This window comes from Micropterus salmoides, unplaced genomic scaffold (assembly GCF_014851395.1).
Source record: "Micropterus salmoides isolate LMB-PRFRI ecotype aquatic unplaced genomic scaffold, ASM1485139v1 Ms_hic_scaffold_17, whole genome shotgun sequence".
NCBI classification, from domain to species: Eukaryota; Metazoa; Chordata; class Actinopteri; order Centrarchiformes; family Centrarchidae; genus Micropterus; species Micropterus salmoides.
This window is the reverse complement of record NW_024040817.1, coordinates 33,357,863-33,371,598: the sequence shown is the minus strand read 5'-3', so window position 1 is coordinate 33,371,598 and position 13,736 is coordinate 33,357,863. Positions and strand designations below refer to the sequence as shown.

Below are 13,736 nucleotides of genomic sequence, written 5' to 3'. Positions count from 1 at the left end.
AAGGTGAGCGCGTGCAAGTATGCAGTTTTAAAGCGTTTTCTTATCATAGGTAAAACACTAGAGCATGCTGGATAACGTATTTTTATCGGAGGTTTGTTGATTTTAATATGCTACGATTGTGTTCAATTAATCATTTTTTAAAAATTATTATTTTTACTAAATCCTCTAAATTAATAACGCTGACGTCACCGTATGGGCGATCCCAAGGTCCATTGCGATTTTCCACTCGGTAAGTAGAAGGGTTCATTAATAGAGATGGATACTCTTCTTACATTTACACATCAAAAACGGTTGGATCAGGACAAGAAATTGTGTTTAGAAACTTTAGATTTGTAAGGTGGCCCTTTCTTATGACGAGAAATGATAGAAGACATTATAAAAAATATAGCTTGAACTGCGCCAAATGTGCAAGCTAGCAAAGTTAGCTAAGTTAATTGAATTCAAGTTAATTTTTGTCGCATATTATCATGTAAGGTACAATCATAGGGGAATGTAAGATTTTCAGATTTTTATTACATAGCCCTCAACTATCCAACATTATAATTGTTCAGAATGAAGAACGGTGTTGCCAGATTGGTTTGTTTCACAGCCTAATTGTTAAAAATCCATTGTATTAACAATACATATTAATTACTACATTGTATCTCATCAACATTTTTGAAATAATAATAATTCATATATACATAAATAATGTAATAAGTAATCCTGTCATAAATGATTGACTGATTCATATATATATATATGAATCAGTCAATCATTTACTGTACTGTAGAAAATTCATGGCATAGAGACTGATATAAGTGCATGGTTATTGTTGCAGTGACACTAAACACTAAACAGTTAACCTTAAAGTTAGCTGCTCAATCGTTCTCATTGTTTTGGTAGAAAGCAATTATGCCAATAAGTTATGTTGTGTTTGTTTACACTGTCTTAAGTGCACTCTAGAAAATGTGTGTGTGTGTGTGTGTGTGTGTGTGTGTGTGTGTGGTGTAGATTTCAAAATGTCTCGAAAGAAGTTCAGGCCTTGCCCCTCCTGCCAAGCACCTAACCAGGTGAGGGAAGGTCGAATAGAGCATTATGTCCAATATTCAAATATGTGGTTTTAAATGTTATACATTTCTCATTATTAGGTCAATTGGACACTAAAGTATACTCCTACTAAACGACCCTGTATGATAAGTGTTCTGTGTTACAAAACAGTGATAATTTAAGGCATCTGGTTGATATCAATTTTGATTGCTTGTTTTGCACCAAATGCCATAGGCAACATTGATTTAGCCTGGGTGTCTCCTACATCTGCCACTTTCACTGTATGATGATAATAATAATAATCCTGTGTCAATCTAGAGATGCATATTCTGAATTGCATTGTGCTTTGTGTGTTCCTCTCTTTCCTGTATACAGCCAAATTAAACTGTATATTGATTCTACTTCTTCTCTGTGACTGTGGATCTGATTTTGGTATACTTTTACTAACACAGGTGAGCCGCAAAACCTGCAGCTCTTGTTTCGCAGCCATCTCCCAAAAAAAGAAAGTAGCGGCCAAAAAAGTGACCCTGGACAGGAAGTGGGGGGAAAGGGTCCTAAAAAACAGAAATGCAGGAAGAGTGGTGGACTCATGCCACCATATTGCAGTAAGTAGAAATGCTCATATTTCATTAAGCAATATGATTTGTTTCACTTTCATTAATATTTTGTGATAGGGCAAGGGCCTCATTTTACAAAAATAAGTTTAATTTGTCAGTGAATGAATTTGAGGTAGTCATAGATGGCATTGGTGTAACATATTATTTTAAATAATTTGTAATTTGCTTGACATGCATAGAATAGACTTTCTTTTTGACCAGGCGCTCATGTACATTTGTTTACATATACTACCGGCTACATTGCAAATATAACCTTGCTTTAGTACCACACAGGTACTTCAGTATGCGTGTTACTGAAGTTTCTGTCTCTGCTAAAGGCAGATCACAGAATTCAGATCCAGAGTCACTATTAAAAACAGTCTTGCATGATTATGTAAGTAGATAACATGCTCTTACCTTGCACTACCACCCCTAGCATGTGAATATTGCATCGCACACTTATAGTGCCTTGCGCTGTGTTAATTTTAGAGAAAGTGCATGATGATGTGACAAAATAACTCAGGACATGTGTGAAAGCCATGCTGTGTGCAACATATGTGTTGTTAAAAGCAAGGCCATATTCCAGGTGTCCTATTTCAAAGACACAACTTAAAAAAGTATTTGAATTACTACAGGGGAGATTAATGTCAGGTTAAAAGTGGAAAGGATTCGACCATACCTACTGGAGTAGGAGCGAGACCAGGTTCTGTAGTGCAGCTGGCTATTTTATGTCCGTTGGTGGCATTCCCAAATGAGTGTTTCTGTTAGTCCCCCAATCTACATTTGCCGTGGGCAGAGACAGGTAGACCGACCAAGGGGGGGAGGAGAGTGTTTGGATCAGGTGGATAGGTGGCCATAAAGAGTTAGTCCAGTCAAAATGTATTTTTATCATATTTTGTTTTGTGTGTGTCCAATCAATATAATTATTTTTGAAGGGTGTCAGGACTTTTTGTGTTCCCTTTAGAATCCCAGATTGCTAACTATTTGACCACCAGCATCCAGCACAACATTAGATGAATATTGGTTGTATAGAGCAGGGGTTCTCAAACTGTTTGTGCCAAGGACCCTTTGTGTGGGAGAAGAATTTCCAAGGACCCCCTCATAATCAAAACAATTAAGCATATGCTTGCTACCATTTGTATACTTTGATGCCATTTTTATTCTCTTAAGTTCACTATTCCTTGTTTTCTAGCTGGTGTGTACTTACTTGGTCTTTAGTCAACTTTGGATTTTGAATCACTTAATGATGAGGACCATGTTCATCAGCTATCTTAATGGCATATAAGCCAAGCTAAGCAGCAGGAAGAATGGTTCATCATGACCTGAGTGAAGTGATTCACAACAGATTGACTTGATTAATCATAATCACAAAAAAAGTTCAATGTTAATGTTTTAATTTATTAGTGCATTCATAATCAAGATTTTATATTTTATATGTAGATTCTAGATCATTACATCGTCATTGATTTCTTAACGATTAAGCACAACTTTCTCATTCGAAACAAATCCACTTTGAGAACCACTGGTATACAGTACATATTTCACGAGTTCACACTTACATCAATTTAACAGAGTAAAGATTATGAGTATTTGGCGTGCGGTCCGGGGGAGGTCTCCGAGCTCAGGATTTTTGCCTGAATCCAGAGTACTTCCCCCATTGTTATAAAAGTATTTAGGGCTAGAAGTGAGGAGATGGGGTGGTGAAGGGATGCTGTCAAACTGTCAATGGACAGAGGTAAGCTTGTTGTTATATATACACCTCTTAACTCGTTGATTGGATTGATTAGCAGAGTTTGCTCCACTCGTGTCTACTTAGGTTTAATTATCTGAACGTGCTCCTTCCGAACTTTGTTAATAAAACATCATGTAATGTTGTTTCTAAGGGGAAAAGCTGTTAAGGTTGGTCATGTAAGTTGTGTAGCCCGATATTAGAAACAGTAGCACTAATGTATTTAATGCAAATTTGTTTTCCAATTGGGTGGAAAGTAATGCAGTGGGAATAACTAATGTTTGCTGTCTGCATTTATTTATTACAGGTGAAAAAACTAAGTGCATTAGGCTATGTCCCAATTCTATTTTTCGCAAAGAAAGATAAGGCCTCTGGAAAGTGGGTGTCTGATGTGGTGACCCATCTGCTACCCACTGAGGACAACCTAAAAATTGTGGCCACCATGAGAAAGGCCTACAATTTTGTATTGATCAAAGAAGGTAGGATTTGTGTAATTTAAGTCATGCCTGTTTTTTTTATGATGGTGAAATATTGAAAATTAACATACTCATGCAATATTGTAGGGAACTCCACGACGACATTGCCTGATCCACACCCTCAGGCCCAGCCCGATCCACACCCTCAGGCCCAGCCCGATCCACACCCTCAGGCCCAGCCCGATCCACACCCTCAGGCCCAGGAAAAGGAGACATTTTAGATTTTATATTTACACCCTGTCTCTCTCCCTGTGAAGGAACAACCCCCCCCCCAAAAAAGAAAGTGTAAGTTAACTGTGGTCTTAGCACACTATGTATGAATTTTTGTAGTCATTATTCATGAAATACAGAAATCTTTAGGTGAATTTAAGTGCAGTCAATTACCGTAGTTAATGTGAGTAATTTTCAGTGGCCAGTCTGATACACAAAGGAGTTTTTCCTCGCATGCATACCTTTCAGTACTGAACATGCACACTCTAGGAGTAAAGCAATGAGCAATACACACTTGAGGAGAGATGAATACACACACACTCACGCACACATCAGTGGGCAGCCCAGGTAGCTTATCCCCCCCTATCACTGTTCACAATCTTCTTCAATAAACTTTAGGCCAGGCAGTAGGATAATTAGGCTAAATTTCGGCTATGAAATCACTGAATCTAATGGCTAAAGAGCAGTTCATTCCAGGAACTATAACGATAAAAGCGTCCAGACAGACTGACCAGCTATAAGCAAAGTCTCACCTTGTGTTAATAAATGCGATGGCTAAGATGTGATGGGTTCCTATTGGTTGTTAGCTCTTCTTTTTATTGTTCTCAAAATCGCTTTAAAAGCGATCCCCAACAATATTGTTCTCAATCTCGTTATAGTTTATCATACTAACGAGAACAATATTTTTTTATATAGTTATCGTTTTTGGTGTGAATGGCCCTTTATATATGTATTCTTCAGCTATTTAGCTGTATATTCTGACGTTTTCAAAGTTCAAGGACAATGCTTAAAGTTGTTCCCCAGGTTTTATGAAACTTTAAGTTTAACTTTAAGTTTAATTTCCAGGGTTTTTTTTACATTTATGGTTAATTAATATTATTATTATTATTATTGTCATTTTAAGGTTGCCGGAAATGTAGTAGGCAAAATTTTTTCAAATATGACTCCATAACAGGACGAAGGATAAATGAGGTAAGAAATATATTTTTCATTAGGCTGTCTGATCATCTCTCCATTGTCTGTGGCTCATCTGGCATTTCACATATCACAAAATACTGACCATTTAAGCATTGGTAATTTGAGTCCATTTAAGTTCAACTGAAGGCCAAGTGGCCTTGCCCCAGAAATTATGAAATTCAAAACCTGATTATATGTTTTTGTCTTTCTGTAGGGGCAAGAGGAAGTAAGGGTGAAATGGTTACCTTGCTCTGCATGGTAAGTACTGCTTTATATTGGTTTATATTGCCTTCATACATGTACTCTACCACTTTTTACCATCTCATAGGTAGTGGATAAAGGTTGAAATTTATATTGTAGCACACACAACTTTAAATGTACAGGTGGGTCTCAAAGTTTTGCAACCAAAAAGCAGCGTTGAGAGAATTGTCATGTCCACTAGGTTTTAGGTCCAGCGTCAATGCAGCCTTCTACCTGGAGATTTTAGAGCATGGTTCCATCTGCTGACGAGCTTTGATGCTCATGACCTGACATGCTGATATCCTTTTCCAGCAGGACTCTGCCCCTGCCACAGTGTCAAAACTGCTAGTAACTGGGTTGCTTAGCATGGTATTGCTGTGCTTAACTCGTCTCACCTGAACCCCATAGAGAGGACAATGATAGAAACCAAACCCAACATTAGAGACAACTTCAAGGTCACTATCAAAGCAACATGGGCTTTTATAACACCTCAGCAATACCATACACTGATGGCCTCCACACCACACCACACTGATGCAGGAATTTGTGCAAAAGCAGCCACACCAAGTATAGAGTGTATGCATTAACAATTTTTGATAAGTCAGATTTGTTCATTTATTTTTGAAAGGTCGACATTTCTGTATTCCTCTTTATTATTATGTAGTGAGTTGATTGATTTTTTAATTTTTTAATTTTTTTTTCATGAGCTGTAATCAAGATTAAATCAACACAAATTGCTTCAAATGTTGCACAATATTGTAATTGTAGACCCATAGGGTATATACTAATATCCCAATTGGTATAGGGTGGATTAAATGCAGTGTCAAATATTGTCTACAGGATTTAGCCACTTGCTCTTTTCAGTACTATGCATAATTCCCCCGGTGCAATGTCTATGTAGGAAGTAGACCTTCACCAATATATTGGCAGAACATCAGTATCGGCCAAGCTCATCCTTGTTGACTGATGTCAGCTATTGACTTTCTATGACTTTATCTATGAGAGTGGCTGATGTTTATCTGTTACATTTCATCAAGCACTATATATGTATAGGTTTTATAAAAACAATGAAATACAAGACCGTACAGTATTTTTCGAAAATATTTATGCTGTGAAACTATTGTTAAAATGGCTCCTGTTTTCACTGTTCTAATGTTATTTTTTTACTGATACTTACAGTGGAAAAATCTGGGAGGAGACATGGGAGCCGGTCTGCCAGTTCTCACCAGGTGCCAACCATGTGTAATGTCACACATTGGTCTGTAATTCAATGAGTTAAATACCTGCTATGAGATGTCAAGTTTGCCGTTACGGGCCCAGCCATCCTGCTTGCGGATGTGACTACTTTATATGAGGAGGAGCCGCGTTACACACTTTCAATGGTTTCCACCCTAACATGCTGTCATGCTGTTTTTTAATTTATTTTTTAATTATTGATTTTTGTTAAAATCGATGTATACCTTTATTTCTGTTTGTCTTTCCATTCACCTTGTGGTTTAGCCAATCATCTGTGGAGTCTTCAAGTCTTCAATGCATCAAATTATATATTGTAATGTGATGCACAAAGTATGTAGGAAGGTGGGACATGTTTTCATTCATATTAATTGACACCATTAAGGAACCGTTGATTCCACCAGCTAAACCATACATTTTCTGTATAAAGGGTAGCTGAGGTAGGCAGGGGTGGATAAATGAACAGGCTTACCAGGACCAGAGGTCAAGAGGGTCCAGAAGCCTCTAAAAATTTGAAAGCATGCTTTCTAATTCAGGAAGTTTTCTAAAGGCAAGGCACATGAAACACTGGCTGCTGCACTGTGGCCTTCCATTGACCTTGATGCACTAAATGTGTGTGTTCAAGTCTACCCCGGATGGGTAAAAGCAGAAGACTATATTTTTTTACTCTTGTTATTTCAGTCTATATGGGCCAATCTGGGTTTCTTGTTTATATTTTTAAACTGTCAATATTCATTTAGATGTCATGGTATTTATTTATTTTAATATTTGGTCTTATTTACGGTGAAATAATACAGTATGCTGTAATACAGAACATATGATCCGAGCTAGACGCAAAGACTCCACAATGCAATGCGGGCATTCATTCACAGAATCGGTTGTCATTGGTTGTCACCAGCAACAACAAGTTGCTCAGCTTTGTACCAGCCGCAATACCAGAGAAAGACCGAAGACTCCGGAAGTGACGTAGTATGTGCCGCTCGGCGGATAAGAGGATAAAAAAAAATAAATTTGTGCAAAATTGACTTAATTTATTTAATATATGCTTTTTTGGAAATGTTCTAGATTTCTAAGAAATGTGTTTTTGCACTATTGTAAAACATTTCTTGAATAAAAAACTGTATTCGTAATATTGATGTTTTTGTCTAACGTTGTATTTGAGGATTTAAACAATAAAGATAACAATAATAATAAAATACAGTTTAATGTATTTGTCTCATGTATTGTGTGCTCGTCGGCCGGCGGCAATCTGCAATGGAATGAAGCCCATTCATGGCCTATAGTTACATAGTTACACGAACATGTCCCCCCACCCCCACCCCAGAATAACTACACATAAGCACTCGCTTTGTGTGGCGCGTCTCTTATGGGAGTTGTAGTTTTAAAGTATATTGGTATATTTCTCACAATTAGAAGTTAAAAGTGTAAAATCTTGGATACACCCTGTGTTTTTTTGGGATGGGGAACACACTGGTGTTATCAGATTTCAAAAAATTAATCGTTAAATAGGTGAGATAGCTTATTTCCATATTTGACAGTGCTTATACAGTGGATAAACTTTGGTGACCATATCTACATGACAGCAGAAGCCCAGAGCTTTATATATAAATGCTGGTCTTATGTGTTTAGCACCTTCTGTTGCTAAATTACAAACCAAGATGGACTGGGTTCAAGGTTCAGAGGTCAATGCTCTCTGCAATGCTCTTCTGGCTGTACTTCCATCTTGTGCAACTAAACATCTACAAATGATCTGGAATGCTGCAGCTCGTCTTGTCTTCAACGAGCCCAAAAGGGCCCACGTCACTCCTCTGTTCATCTCTCTGCACTGGCTGCCACTCTCTGCTCGCATCAAGTTCAAGGCCTTGACACTTGCTTACAGATCGACCACTGGCTCAGCTCGCTCCTACTTTCACTCGCTCCTACGAGTCTACACCCCCACCAGAAGCCTACGATCGATCAATGAGCGACGGCTTGTGGTACCATCACAAAGAGCCACAAAATCACTCTCTAGAACATTCTCATTCACAGTTCCATGCTGGTGGAATGATCTGCCCACCCTCATCCGGAATGCAGAATCCCTGACAGCATTCAAAAGACAACTGAAAACTCATCTCTTCCGAAAGCACTTAACATAAAAAAATAAAATAAAAATAAAAATCCTTTAAATCCTCACTTGCCTAGTTTATGCTACTCTGAGCAATGTTTGAACTTTGTATTTTGAGCGCTTCTTGTGTTGTTATTGCCTCCTCACGATAACTTGTTTGGTTTAGACCTCAGATGTAAGTCGCTTTGGATAAAAGTATCTGCTAAATGACTAAATGTAAAATGTAAATGTAAAATGTATGGAGAATAAAGATGGATCAGACTACATTCTTTATGTTGCCTGGAGAGACTGGTTTCTATTCTTCTCCACAACCTTCATGACAGTCATATTAAAATGCTCTGTAATGCAGCCTTGTATAACATTAAACCCTCTGATTCACTGTGAGAGTTTGCTCTAAATGATAACACCCACTTTCAACACGGGCCTTCCAGCCAAAGGTATTGTCCATATACACCCCAAGGTGCCTGTAGGAGCAGAGCTGGTGGATTGGTTCATCATTTATGACTTCTAATACCTTCTGACCCATGTCAAGACCCTTTCATCAACTTGTGAAATGGTTGAATGAGATATGCGAGTTGTGTCTGTATGCTGTAAGCCGAGGAAGAAGTGTGCCAAAAATGCCAAAACACATGTTGTATACTGTATGTACACTAACCCTAACCCATAAATTGAAATTTCAAAAAAGTCATTCATTTAAATTTTAAAACTACTAATAATGCAGTGTGATTTTAAATCAAAGTCCCACCCATAAATATGCTCTCATGTTTTTTCCCCTTTAGTCTCTGCTATTAACATTTATCAACCACAAAATTTTAAAACCAACCACAAAATTGCTTTTTTAAATAACTATGCATGGAAAATAAAACATACTTGTTCCAGTCAAAACTTGAGCATAGCAGTCTCTTGCATGCTTCATCATTCTGGTGACTTCTTGCTTCTTTCTCAAAGTTAAGCTGAGGAAACCCTTGATCCCTTCTTCATTTAGAGCCCACAGCTCACCTTATGGGAGTAAAACAAAAAATTATCAGAAAAAAAATTACAATGTAGAGTATAGTATTACAACACATTACTTAAATACGTACTTTGCAATGCCTCACTGGAAAGCTGGGATGACATCTCCTTGAGTGTGTCTGCACAAGTGGAGAGAGATTTCCAATGCTTTGCCATCTCAGAAAGAACAATCTTCTTCTCCTCCTCAAGGCTCCTTATTGCCAACACAACATCAAACGCCTTCCTCTTGATTTTCAAATCTACAGCGTCTGGGATACAGTTGTGGAAAATAAGTAAATTGTAAGTATGATTATTTTTCAAATAATATTTGAGATAATCTGGGATAAGGCATAATTGGTTTTGTGCTACTATGTGAATCAAACAAAATTGTCAACAGATTTGTGTACATACCACCATGTGAAAGTTGCCATGGCCAAACTGTCTCGTCAGAGAGAATGATGTCAAAGACGATTCTTTCTGTATCTGGAACCATACTGTTGTATTTTTCAACGACAGAGCTAAGAATGGCCTTCTCCTCTCTGATTTTGCGCCGAATCAGGGCCCGACCTTTGCTGCCATCGGTGTCTTTGTAAAGGCGCTGGGACCTTCTTTTAATGCTGGCCACCAGCACCTCCATTCTACTGGTCACCACGTCAAGGTCGGCATTCTTTTGGGATGTTGTTGCTGAGAAGAAGTAAACATTTCACTTACATTTTCATGGCAGTAACTGAAACGAGCTAAGTCTCAGTGTAACACAGAACGCCACAGGGAAGTCATAAGGATTACCTTAACCTCTTTGCTGCTTTTTTTTTCTTTATAAAAAAAAGCTCCTGGAGGAAGGACAGGTGAGTCTCAATATTCATTTCATATTTATTAGCGTGTATAGGAAGTATGTAACAGGGTACCAAAGAAAATGACAACGTAGCCAAGATGGGATCCGCTAACTGCAAGAAATGTCGGAAACACTTTATTTTACGGTGTCGTTGTTACATATGTTACATGAACTTAAAATAGTAATAACAATAAATTATGCATAATTACATGTAACTAACCCTCAACCAAATCCTAATCCTACCCTAATCCTATAGTAAGTACATGTAGTTAATTAATATTACTCCGTATATAAATGTATAATTACACTCTAAGAAGGACACCTTAAAATAAAGTGTTGAATGTCACCGAAATGTCCAATGTTCCAACTTTTGGACTGTGCACCATTCAGGTACTTTCAGGGCACTTTATTTTGACATGATTTCCAGTGTGCATGCACTACATACTAAAATTTGGCATTTTAACTGCACAAGTAAATGACCAAGAAAACAGTGTATGTATGATTTCATTTTAAAACAGTAATTACTTGCAGAAGCATGTCTCCCATTATTCTGCAGAACTGAGACATTGAAATAATAGTATAACTATCACCTTCTGCCCACTCCTTAATATCAGTGACCCAGCCCTCAACTTCAACCTGTGTCACTGCCAGCTGGATTTTCATGCTTTCCAGATCCTGAAGTTGGCTTTCCAGGCGTTTTGCGGCCTTCAAATAACAAAAAAAGGGAATGAAATAAAAATGTTATACCTACAAAAATATACAATAGAAGGTATTTACAATATAAGAAAATAACAATAATCATCTCTACCTTCTGATATCGGCAGGCAAGTGAAGCAGCCAAGTTATTAAACTTTTGCTGATTCCAGCGCATGGCCATCAATGTAAGCATGTCTGTACGTCCTGTAAAAAAGAAAAAAAAATACACTAATCTGTGTTGTACCACATGTCCCTCACTGGCTACAATTTTCTTGTAACACTTTCAATCTAAGTAGTGCAGTGTGTGGTTACCTTACCTGCTTTGGACATGTGCTTTGTGGTCACAGCAGTCCTAGAGAGGAAGGCGTTACACTGCTCAAACCTCCTCCCCAAGTTTCAATCCGGCCCCTTGCTGGTAAGCTCCACTCCATTTAACCTATTGAAGAAAATACTTAAAAGCTGCCAACATACCTTTGCAGGTGTTTAGGGACAGTTAATGACATGGTAATGTTTTCTTACCTCGCATTTAAAATCATGGGCTTTGGCATGAAACACTGAGAGGAATGGTTTCATGCTCAGAAGGTGCTGGAGCTCCGGGCAGCTTTTTGTCACTTTGTTGAGGTAGGCCCAGTACTTGCAGGTTACATCCATGGCAAAAAAGCTTATTGACTTATTTGCCAGCTTGTTCTGCAGGTAGAGGGGATAAGCATATATTTCTCCCCTGAACATGTTGAGAGCGCCGAAAAAAACTCCATGTCGACAGACCGCAAGCTCAAGTCCCTCCTCATCAATTTTACTAGAGGATCTCTGAGAAGTTTCCTGGCAGCTGACCACTCCCCTCCACAGACACCTCTTCCAGAGACCTACAACATGGAAAAAGGTTGATATAAATAGTCAGGACTCACCCAAACAATGTCAACTGTAAAATGTTATTGGTCGTGTTTTTACAAATATTATACAACAAGTTTACATGGTTGGTGTTGGAATGAATGTAATCCACAAATCTTTCTACTTCATCATCTTTTGCAATGAAGATGCCATCAAATAAGGCTTGTTCTTCAGATCTCATTGAAAGAAAGGTACACATTGACCTTCAATATGACACAGCAAAGGTTACTTTAACAACACTGCAAATTACACACATTTTGTAAGTACCTTGCTGCGTTCTTAAAGCGGTAGTGCTTGCGATTTCCGTCCACAGAAACAGCAAGCATGTCTGGGGTGCATGCAGGACAGATAAAATGCTCCTCCCTGCAGATCTTATCCACTTCAAATCTAACAGCCTCCCACTCCAAAAAGCTTTTTCTGAAGCTGTCTGCTGTGATCTTCCCAGTCTGTTTCAGAACAGTAAAACATGTCAACATAATTCACAGTTAAGTTAACTAAAGTTAATAAGGTCAAAGGTGACACCAAATCCTCCTGCATCGAGCCTCCACAGGCAGTCGCTCAGCCCAGTGGATCTTTGGAAATCTTTTGGCTCTTTGTATGTCACGGACAAAAAACATCACGACCAAAGTCCCCCCCAAAAAAGACCACAGCAAACTCGACTCCCACAGCAAACTTAACCAATGTCTTTATGACCTATTTGTTTTTTTTCTGAATGCAAACTGCATGACTAGATGTGACATCACTACTTGATCTTATACACAGGTCTAATGTTTTGAGTGATTGAGTTGATAAATTGCTCCAATACTTTTGTACATTTAGTGTAAGAATTTAGATTCTTTACTGAGTGGTAGTTTTTACACAAAGACTTTGAATCTTAGATGATGTTCTATTAATGTATCGAGTACAGCTGAATCACTGTTTTGATTTCATCAACATGCTCCAATTATAATAATCAATGTGTTGATAATGTCACCATAGTCGTTCTGCGATACACATCAATACTAGTACTAGTTGTTAGTGATTCCCACCACTCATACTCACATGGCCAAAGCGGACAGTTCGTTGATCAAGCATTCTTAAGAATGCTTGGCAGGACAGTCCTGGTGCTGCCATCTTCAATTCTTCATAAGAACAAAAAACATCTGTAGCGTACACCGTGGAAAAGTGAAGGGTAGCAGGCCAGTAGTCATTACGGACTAAGTCATCCACTCCAGCGCTCCATGTGGCTTTGCATGCCTCACATTTCATCTCAGGCATACTGAGATCATATCGTCCTGGAAAAATCAGGAAAAGTAGCTTACATTACTATCACCTATGTAGTACATTCAGAACTAATAAAACTTAAAATCAGAAATCTGGCAGTCTTTCTCATTTGTCAAGTGCCTCTTTTGTGAGACAGAATGCAAAACTGAACATCCCTCCTGCCTATCCTGGGTCTTTCACAGGCGGGAGATGCACATAAGGTTATAGATGCGGGCGGGAGCGGGACTAAAACACATTATTGCGGAACGGGACAGAATATTGTGGGAACGGGGGGGCGCAGGACTGAAAATCCTGCCCAGCGCAGACCACTATAGGGAACGTTTGAATAGAAATAGATCAGGACACATTTACAAAGCCAATAGCAATGCCTTGTTTTTTTTTCTATTCAAATAGGACAATGAAAAGTGGCAGGAAGCGAGTAGGAGAGCCCTATGGGGTGGAATCAGGTTAAAGTCCAACCCAGGTCCCTATGGGCACTTTGCCCAGAATGTGA

The 13,736-nt window shown here is 38.5% G+C and overlaps 1 protein-coding gene and 1 long non-coding RNA gene across 2 annotated transcripts; one reads left to right on the top strand and one right to left on the bottom strand.

The window, feature by feature from the left end:
- The first annotated feature begins 4,950 nt into the window (after positions 1 to 4,950).
- LOC119907696 lies at positions 4,951 to 6,611 on the top strand. The gene is made up of 3 exons (XR_005445127.1): positions 4,951 to 5,012; positions 5,212 to 5,255; positions 6,417 to 6,611. It is a non-coding gene; the product is annotated as an uncharacterized LOC119907696 (long non-coding RNA).
- A 1,917-nt stretch (positions 6,612 to 8,528) lies between these two features.
- On the bottom strand, positions 8,529 to 11,422 carry LOC119906869. The gene is made up of 7 exons (XM_038724296.1): positions 11,410 to 11,422; positions 11,205 to 11,296; positions 10,987 to 11,101; positions 9,976 to 10,248; positions 9,657 to 9,833; positions 9,445 to 9,573; positions 8,529 to 8,548 (listed from the first exon to the last, which is right to left on the bottom strand). The coding sequence occupies exons 1-7, from the start codon at positions 11,420 to 11,422 to the stop codon at positions 8,529 to 8,531; spliced, it is 819 nt and encodes a 272-aa protein (XP_038580224.1).
- Positions 11,423 to 13,736: the final 2,314 nt, after the last annotated feature.

Excerpts from the sequence above, each read along its gene's own strand:
- LOC119906869 (XM_038724296.1), bottom strand. Across the intron at positions 11,102-11,204 it reads TTGCCTGCCGATATCAGAAG|GCCGCAAAACGCCTGGAAAG; the intron begins GTAGAGATGATT and ends TGTTATTTGAAG. Across the intron at positions 9,574-9,656 it reads TTCCAGTGAGGCATTGCAAA|GTGAGCTGTGGGCTCTAAAT; the intron begins GTACGTATTTAA and ends TACTCCCATAAG.